This window comes from Elephantulus edwardii, unplaced genomic scaffold, assembly GCF_000299155.1.
Source record: "Elephantulus edwardii isolate Elephantulus edwardi_28Jun2011 unplaced genomic scaffold, EleEdw1.0 scaffold00037, whole genome shotgun sequence".
Taxonomy (NCBI): domain Eukaryota; kingdom Metazoa; phylum Chordata; class Mammalia; order Macroscelidea; family Macroscelididae; genus Elephantulus; species Elephantulus edwardii.
Window position 1 is genome coordinate 13,988,576 of NW_006399787.1, and position 10,108 is coordinate 13,998,683.

The window sequence follows — 10,108 nt, forward strand, 5'->3', positions numbered from 1 at the left end:
TTTTTCTCTTTTAAAAGATAGTTTCAATCTCAGAGGATAAGGTCCTATAGGAGGAACTGAACTGGGCAGGCTTACCTGGAAACGATAAAAGGTGCCATCATCCTTCATGGTGAGAACGTGGTCTGAGATGGGAAAGACGTATCCCTGGGCAGCTATCAGGCTCCCCAGGTGTATTGCCTCAACTGCAGGGGCAGGAGATAGAATAAATAATTAGGAAGCTGCTGAAACCCTGAGTTACTTTGCTCAAGTGCAGTTGGGGAGAACAGAAAGGTAACCAGTGATCAGCCATCATCACCTCAGATAACTGTCTAAGACTGTACTGGAGAGGGCAGGTCACCAAGGGCTGGGAAGGGCGAAGCTGTGGCTTCTATGGATCCCAGCTTTTTTCTAGTATGGTTTTAAACTCAAAACATACTAGAGAAAGTCTCATTTTAATGACTAAGAGCATGAGTTTTGGTGGTGGTGGTGGTGTTGCTTGCTGTCAAGTCAAACATGTTTCATAGGGACCCTATGAACAAAAGGCCTGAAGCCTTTCTATAAGTATTGTCACTTATCAAGGTTCTGAGAGTTTCCAGAGGCATATTATTTAGGAAGGGGTGCCACTCCTGCTTCCAAACCTTTCTTAAACTGGGAACACCACCAAACACTGTCAACCATGGACAATTGTTATGGCATTTGACATCCCAATGGCACAATGTTCAGCATCATAGCAACCCCAGGTTATCTCAATACAGCATCTTGACAGAAGAGTGCTGTACCACTTAGAAGAATGTTCCTCCAAAATATAATAACAACCAACTTTAAATACACAGACCATTCCTGAGGTCTTGCTGACTCTAAACAAGAGGCTTAAATAAAACAAAACAAAACCAATATTGTAAGTTGTTCTGTGGCGCTGAGTTGTCTGCGATGTATAGTGTATGTACAGCAGCTCTGAACCTGTTCTTAACTGTATAAAGGGTTAGGTAAAGTCTGACATATGGTAAATACGGAATACGAGCTAGAAGCTCTGACATATTTACCATTTCATCTGTCGTTATTATGGTAGTTTATGATGGCAGCTTTACCTCCTGTAAATTTGTTAGATTAGTGTTGTTGTTGTTGTTATGTTAGTTACATTTCTTAATATTACAATCCAACCAGCTATGAAGATTCTATATGGACATAGAATAAAACTTCAGTTTCTCAGAAAATTTGAGGGAAGGAAGTAGAGTAAGCAGTAGCAGAGAGAGGTCAACCTGATAAAAATGTGTTCTATTTTTGCTAAAATAAACTTGTTCACATACTACTTTGTTGTTGTGTGTCATTGAGATACCTGTGACTTATACTGACCCTATTATGTACAACAGCTCTGAAACCTGTTCTATCCTGAACCAGTCTCACTGTCTCTGACACACCTAACCCTATTACCCTAATTACCATGTCAATCCATTTCATCCAGGATTTTCTTCTCCTGCACTGTCCCTCCATCCTTCCAATTATGATGTCCTTCTCCAAAGACTGGTTTCTCCTGGCCATGTGCCCTAAGTATGTGAGACAGAGCTTTAAAATTCTTGCCTCCAAGGAGAAACTTGGTTTCACCCTCTTTAGGCCACACCTGTTTGTTCTCTTGGCGGTCCATGGTAAGCTCAAGTCTCTTTTCCAGCACCACAACTCAATTACTATCCTATTACTTTAGCACTGGCCATAATAGATTCATATAGGTAGTTAGCACCCATCATGGTGTAGTCCCTAGTGTGTTGTGCAACTAACCAAAAGGCCTTACTTCTCTGGTGGTTCGAATCTACCAGTGGCTCTGAGGGCAAAAGATGAGCCACCTAGGGACTTGTAATAATAATGAATACATGTCAGAAACACAGTGATTATTTTAGAGTGGCAAAGAAGCCAGTGCCCTCAGGAAAGAGGAGACCACCTCAAGGAAAGGAGTTCCTTACTTTAGCATCTTAACGAAAAGAAACTGTCATCTTGAAAAAACAAAATGACCCTAGTAGATTTATTCAGCCCAGTTTTAAACAACTGGACAGTCAGAAGACCAGTCTGCATGTAGAGAGTTCTATCCCCTGGAATTTACAGTTTCCCCCCTGTGAATTAAGAGCTTGACTGTTGTTGTTATGTGCAGTCAAGCTACTTGTGACTCATAGTGACCCTATGTACAACAACCCTAACCCCTGCTCTATATTTTGCCAGTCTTATTGTCTCTGATACATCTCCCCCCATTACCCCAGTCACTGGATCAATCCATCTCATCAAGGGCCTCCTCTCCTGTGCTGTTCCTCCACCCTCCCAAGCATGATGTCCCTCTCCAAGGACTGGTCCCTCCTGGCAAAATGTCCTAAGTATGTCAGGCGAAGCTTCAGAATCCTTGCTTCCAAAGCACAGCCTGGTTTCACCAAAACAGGATGAGCCTGTTTGTTCTCTTAGCTGTCTACAGTCAATACTCTTCTCCAGCACCACAGCTCAAAGGCATCAATTTACCTTCTATCATCCCTAGTCATTGTCCAATCATCCTTAGTCATTGTTCAGCTTTCTGATGCATAGCAAGTGATTGCAAAGACCATGGCCTATATCAGGTGTGCCTTAGTCTCCAGACTGACATCATTGCTCTTTAGTACTTTGAGGAGGTCTCTGACAGCAGACTTTCCCAACATAATACATATTTAATTTCCTGGCTGTTGGTGCCAAGACTGTTGATTGGGGAGCCAAGCAAACTAAAGCTGCTTATAATCTCAATCTCTTCACCATCCATCCTGATGCTGCCAATAGGCCCAGTGATGAGAATCTTTATTTTCTTGATATTCAGCTTCAATCCATATTGAAGGCTTCAATCCATACTGAAGGCTGCAGTCTTTGATCTTCTGCAGCAAGCACTTTAGGTCCTCCTCAGTTTCAGCAAGCAAGGTTGTGTCATCTACATAATGCAGATTGTTGATGAGTCTTCCTCCCAACTTAAAGCCACGTTTCTCCTCATAGAGCCCAGCCTCCCAGATAATCTATTCTACATATAGGTTGAAAAGCTATGGAGAAGATATACCCCTGGTGTACACCCTTTCCAATTTTGAACCATGTAGTGTTCCCTTGCTCTGTTCTAATGACAGCCTCCTGGTCCAAGTATAGGTTTTGCATAAGCACAATCAAATGTTCTGGGATTCCCATTCTTTTCAGAGTCAGCCACAGTTTGTTGTGATCCACACAGTCAAAGGCTTTTGCATGGCTAGTGAAACACAGACATTCCTCTGGTACTCCCCACTTTCAGCCAAGATCCGTCTAACATTAGCGACAATATCCCTAGTACCAGTGTTTTCTAAACCCAGCCTGCACTTCTAGCAGTCCTCTGTTTATGTGCTATTCCAGTCATTTTTGGATAACCTTCAGCAGAATCTTGCTTGCATGTGATATTAATTATATTGTTCAAGAATTTCCACACTCTGTGGATCACTTTTCTTTGGAATGGGAACAAAGTTGACCAGGTGGTTGTCCTCCAGATTTTGGCACAACTTGGTGAGCATATGTAGGGCAGCATCTGTTGAAATATATCATTTGGTATGCCATTAATTCCTAGGGCCTTGTTTTGTGCCAATTCTTTCAGAGCAGCTTGAACTTCCTGTTTCATCACCACAGACTCTTGCTCATATGTTGTTTCATGAAATGCTTCTGTGTCTGCCAACTCCTTTTGGTACAATGACTCTGTATACTCTTTCCATCTTTTTTTAATACTTTCTGGATCATTCAATATTCTGCCCAATGCATCCTTAAGTATTGCAACTTGAGGCTTGAATTTATTCTAGAATTAAATCTTTTTACCAATCTTGTGGTGAACAGGTGCTTGTGTTTATGACCTGCTTTTCTGGCACTCAGAGTGTCTTGTTACTGTGTTTAACAGAAGGGCAGCTCTAGCCTTGTTGTTGCTGTGTACTGTAGAATCATAACTGACTCATTGCTGATCCTTCAGTGCGTTTTCAGAGGCACTTAATTGCATGGAAGGAGATTGCCCATCCTTCTGCCATGGAGCAGCTGGTGTCCTTGAACCAAGCAGCTTCAGGATGGCAGCACAGCTTCTTGCCACTAGGCCTCTCTCTCAAAGGTTGTGCTCCTCCAGCAGTTTGAGCCGACTAATGCCTCCTCAAAAAAAGGTGGATGATTTCCTACAGCCTTGGAAACCAGTTTGGATCAAAGCTCCTTGTTAGAGTGAGTTAGAGTTTTAGAGTTTTATATATACCAGACATGGCCATAAAATATATTATTTAACAGAAAACTATAGACTGAGAGTATGTTTTGTGTTATGTGCCATTGAGTTGAATATGACCCTGTGAACAGTGAATCTGAACCGTGCCCTACCTTGTGCAATCTTCATTATCTAACATACCTGAGGCCACTGCTGCAGTTACTATGTCAATCCATCTCATTGAAGGTCTCCCTGTCTTTTGCTGACCTTCCTAAGCATGATGTTATTTTATAGGAACTAACTCCTCCCAACAACATGCCCAAAGTATGTGGTTCAAAGATGCTTAAGATTGACACATCTCTTGGTAGTACAAAGGGCCAACTATCTCACTGACTGTTAAACTTTAGGTTAAAAGTCTGGAGGTTTGAGTCCAATCATGGGCACCTCAATAGAAAGGCCTGGTGTTCTTATTCTGAAAAGTCAGCCCCTGAAACATCAATGGAGCACACAAACTCTGACACACAGGGCTTCCAGCAGTAGGAATCAGCTAGATGGCAACTTGAAAACACAGTGGAGTAACTGGAACATGTAAGGGATAATATGTCATAGTCAAGAGTAGAGACTAAGAGTATCAATGAAAATGCATGTATGCCCAGCACAGTAACTTCTGTCTAGAATCACAGCTGAAGGTCACACACTTTTAGCAGGCATAGCAGTTGGGAATCACTTAATTTGGGGCAGAAAGGCCTTATCACCCCATGTCCCATAAGATCTGAAAAGCACATTTACCCACCCAATGCTGTTGAGTCTCTCCCATTTGCTGTTGTGAGCCTCCATTGAGTTCCTCTTGATGGGGGCTATAAATCTTAATGGGAGCAGACTGTCATATCTTTCTCCCAAATAGTGGCTGGTGGATTTGAACCACAGGTCTCTTGTTTAGCAACTCAATATGTAATCCATTATGCCACCATAAATATGACCTTCAGTTATCAAGACTACTCAACTAAATAAAACAAGGGGTACATATGATAATCTCAGAAAATGATCAGCTAAAAACATGGTGAATAAGATTTGCTGTCATTGTTATTACGTGTTATTATTGAGTTGCCCATGACTCATAGTGACTTTATGTACAAAAGCTCTGAACCCTCCTGCCCAAGCCTAAGCCAGTCTTACTGACTCCAGCACATGTAACCTCACTGCCCCAGTTACCATGTCAATCCATCTCATCCAAGGTCTTCCTCTCCTGCACTGTACCTCCATCCTTCCAAGCATAAAGTCCTTCGCTAAGGACTGGTCCCTCCTGACCATGTGCCCAATGTATGTGAAACAGAGCATCACAATCCTAGCCTCCAAGGAGAAACTTGTTTTTATCCTCTCCAAGACAGATCTTTTTGTTCTCTTGGCGTTCCTTGGTACGTTCAATACTCTTCTCCAGCACCACAACTCAAAGACATTGATCCTTCTTCTGTCATCCTTAGCATTTATTCAGCTCTCTGATGCATAGTAAGTAATTGTGAAGACCATGGCCTGGATCAGGTGCACCTTACTCTCTAGACTGACACCATTGCTATTTAGCACTTTGGAATGATCCTTGACATCAGACTTCCCCAATGTAGTGAGTCTTTTGATTTCTTGACTGCTGGTGCCAAAAGTATTGATTGTGGACCTAAGTAAGCTGAAATTGTTAACAGCCTTGGACTCTACTTTTTCTATCATGGTGCTGCCAGTTGGTCAAGTGGTGAGAATCTTTGTCTTCTTGATGTTGAGCCTTAATCCATATTGAAGGCTGCAGCCCTTGACCTTCTGCAGCAAACATTTCAGGTCCTCCTCAGTTCATAAAGAAAAAGCTTTACTTACCTAGACTTCTCATTTTTTTGCACAATCCCCTAACCCCAATTTACTAATTATGCTGTGAAAAGAAATGTTGCTATTTATTTTCTGGTAGGAGGACAGATCAGGGAAATATTTTATTGGACAGAATCTTCTTGGTTTTTTGGGTAAGGTTTTCCTAATTGAAATGCACAATTAAAGTAGAAAAAGACTCATTCCTTTACCTCTTGCAGAAGCAGAAAACAGAAGGAGTCTTAGCAAATAATTAAACATCTTAATTGTGGAACAGGCAGTATAATTATAATAGCTGGTTGTAGGAGGCTGTTTGGTGAAAGTACCACAACTTATCTTTAATTTGCTATGGCTAAGGAGAATTCATTTCATTTCACATGTTATTGTATTGGGCTCTTTGGCATTCTAAGCAGTTGCTCATTTCTTCAAAGGGTGATTTAAATTTAAAGTTAGATACTCAATGGGGAAAATCAATTAAATTTATTCATAAGTAGAGTGGTTCCACAACTTGGAGTTCACATTTATAAACTTGGGTTTAGGAGGGTAAGAGAGACCAGTGTGGAATTTGATGATCATCCAATACCATAAGGACACTGGTGGTGTAGAGTATTATGTGCTGAACTGCAAATCTAAAGGTCAGTGGTTTGAATCCATCAACTGATCCCCAGGAGAAAAACAGCCAGTCTCAAGATTTACTGCATGGGCAATCAATCAAGGGATGCTATGAGTTGGAATTGACTTTATGGCAGTAGGTTTGGTATTGGTTTACTGCTACCATGCATGAGAAGGGCCAAGTCAAAGGTCACACACCTGGGTCCTCAATGGACAGGTTCTTCATCAGCCACTGCACAATGTCAGTACCTGCAATGAGAAAGGAATTTCAATGGGAGACCTCATGGGTGTTTAACATGTAAGAGAAGAAACGAATCTACTTAAGAGACTCAATTCCAATTAGTACACCGTACAGAGTGGGATAATGTTGACATTTTTCAGTTCTAACCAACCTTTTCCATTCATTGGTATACCTCCAGAGTTACTGTCCATGCCTTCCTCAACATACATACAGCTAATTTTCTATTCACACTTCTGTTATTGTACTTGGAAGCTGTGTAGGTAATTTCTACTCAAAGAAAAAGAACATGACAGAGTAGAATGGATCTGTAGGGTTTTCTTGGTTACAGTCCTTATAGAAACATTTCCAAGTGTTTCATTTGGGTCTCCTAGATGTATTAACAGGGTGCTTCCTGAGAGTATCCAGAAAGGCTCAGGGAAGGCTCATCAGGCTTGGCTACCAGGTTAGTCCTGAGGAAGGTAGACCCTTAAGCTCCCTGCTTTCCTGACAAAGTTTGATCAACAAAAATTACCTTAGAGGGTCCTGTGAGAAAAATCTAAATTTCCCCTGCCATGGACCCATCCTAAATGAAAGTGTCTCTGCATCTGTGGCAGAAACTTGTATGCTTCCACTAAAACTTCTGCTTCTGCCAGTTAGGCCACTGCTAGGTTACATTTCCAGGTTCCTTTATGCTCAGAAATGGATTGAGTTTCACTAGTAGAAGTAGATGGAAAGAACATATGTTCCTTTTAGGCCTGGACCATACAGAATGTTCGCATGACCTCCTCATGCTTCCACATCCTTTCTTACCCATCTGCTGATTGAATGTAGAGGATTTCAATAACAATATCAACAACAATAACAATGGAGGACAGAGACACAAAGTTGAAGGCAGCTGAGTTACTCAACAACCAGGAACAGTAACATTCACGTTGAATTCTGACATGATTGAGAAATCAGCATTTTACTATACAGTTAATATTAGGTGTTGCTGAATTTCTTCTTACTCATAGGGACCCTATGTAAAACACATGGAAACCCTGACTGTTACAGTGCCATTTTTACAATCACCACTATGCTGGAGCTCATTCTTGCTACCAACATGTCAATCCACCTCGCTGAAGGTCGTCTTCTTTCTCGCTGACTTTCTGTTTTACTAAGCATTAAGTGTGTGTCCAGAATCTGGTGCCTCCTGATCACGTCCGGAGCATGTGACGTGTTCTGAAAGTCTATTCTCTTATTCTTATTCTTTGCCAACACCACCATTCAAAGATATTTCATTCTTCTTCAAAGTTCTTTATTCTTCGTCCAACTTTCACAGAAACATGGTATTAGGTGCTGTCAACTATCACTCTTAGAGACACTACGAACAAATCTAAAACTTGCCCTATCCAGTGTTATCCTCTCAATAGCTGCAAGGTGAAAGCCCATTGCTGCAGTCACCGGGTCAGCCCATCTCACCAGGGCTCTTCCTCTTTTTATCTGACCCTCTATGTTACTCAGCATGATGATCCCCCCTAAGGGCTGGCACCTCCTGACAATGAGCCAAAGTATGTGAGATGAAATTTCACCGTCCTTGACCTCAAAGGAGCACTTGGGTTGCACTTCCTGCAGGAAAGATTTTGGCCGTCCATGGCCTAGTCAGTACTCTTCTCCAATGATGCAATTCAAAGGCATTGATTCTTCTTCTCTTCTGTCATCCATATTTCTGATCCAGTTTTCAGATGTACGGGAATCATCCGAAATACCATGGCTTGGGTCAAGCACACCTTGGACTTTTAAACTGACATTCTGGCTCTTTAGCACTTTAAAGAGGTCCAAGACAGCTGATTTGCTCAATGGAACACATATTTTCTTTATTTTTTAAGTTTAACATTTTTATTGATCCAACATTTGTATTTTATTAAGTACAAGATCCCTATCTTAAATTATACTTTATAATGGTAAGGTTTCTCAGCCCCCATTAGTTGCATATAGTTATTCATATACATTGGGTTTCATTCATGTACATTGTGTTTTATGTATTATATATATGTATATACACACACATATAACATGTTTTATACATATATATGCTATACATATGTGTGTGATATTTTATATAATTACTTACTATTGATCTATGCCCATTATCACCCTGTCTTTTCAAGTCCCCACTAAATCTTTCCTAGTCCTTCACCCCTTTCCTGCCCACTAACCCCTGCTATCTTAGTGGTGATGGAAACTATGCCACAGGCATTTCAAACACCAGTAGATACTCTATCACGAGAAGATGTCAGAAGAATAAAAAAAGAATAGGAAGAGATATCTGACAACACACACACACAGACACACACACACACATCGTCCAGGGAAAATTTTACGGATAGCAGTGGAACACTATCCACTCTGATTTAAAGACACTCAAAGCATGATTGTGGATGAGCTACTTCCTCAAGATCGTGTGGATAGAGTGAAGCTTTGGGGACATTCATTTGCTGATGTGGCATGACTCAAAATGGGGGGAAAAAAACCAAACCCCAAACAAACTTGACAAAGACAGCTGCAAGCATCCATTAATAATTGGAACATGGACTCTACAAAGTATAAGCCCTAACTCTAGTACCTGTTGTCATGTACCCTTGAGTTGGAAACAATTCGTAGCTGATGCTCTGGTGAGTTTTCAGAGGCAATACATCGCCCGAGAGGAGACTGCCCATCCTTCTCTTGTAGAGCAGCTGGTGTACCTGCACTGCGTGCTTCTAGGATTGCAGCAGAGCTTCTTACCACTGGGCCACCAGAGCCTTGCCAGCCTGCTTTAGCTAAAATAACTCCTGATTTCTCAGAGTAGAAATATGAGTATCATCTCTAGACTTTCTCTGCTACAGGCTTACTTTTATCCCCCACAAATATATTCTGAAATCCTAACTCCTGGTAAATGTGAATGCCACCTTGTTTAGTAAAAGGGTCTTTGAAGAAGTTATCAATTAAAAAGTGATCTTACTGGATTAAAGCGGACCTTAAACTAATATGAGTGTGGCCTTATAAACAAGAGACGAACCACAGCAGAAAGATGGCCATGTTGAAATGGAGGCTGTGATTTGAGTAATGCCTCTATAAAGATTTCTGGTAACACCAGTAGAAGTTGCAAAGTTTAGCAGGGTTTCAAGTAATAATATTGGAGAGGATGTGGCAAGAACTCTTATACATTGTTGGTGAGATTGTAAAATGGTATAAGCTCTCTGGGAGGCAGTTTGGAGTTCCTCAAAAAGATAGACATAGAAATTCCA

The 10,108-nt window shown here is 41.2% G+C and overlaps 1 protein-coding gene across 2 annotated transcripts in view; it reads right to left on the bottom strand.

The window, feature by feature from the left end:
• RGS6 (regulator of G-protein signaling 6) overlaps window positions 1–10,108 on the bottom strand; it is a 745,464-nt gene that overhangs the window by 113,708 nt on the left and 621,648 nt on the right. For both annotated transcript variants that reach the window (XM_006884721.1, XM_006884720.1), the window contains exons 3-4: window positions 6,818–6,868; window positions 76–182 (exon numbers count right to left, since the gene is read on the bottom strand). In XM_006884721.1, the coding sequence (XP_006884783.1) occupies window positions 76–182; window positions 6,818–6,868 (158 nt within the window). The remainder of the gene's footprint in view (window positions 1–75; window positions 183–6,817; window positions 6,869–10,108) is intronic.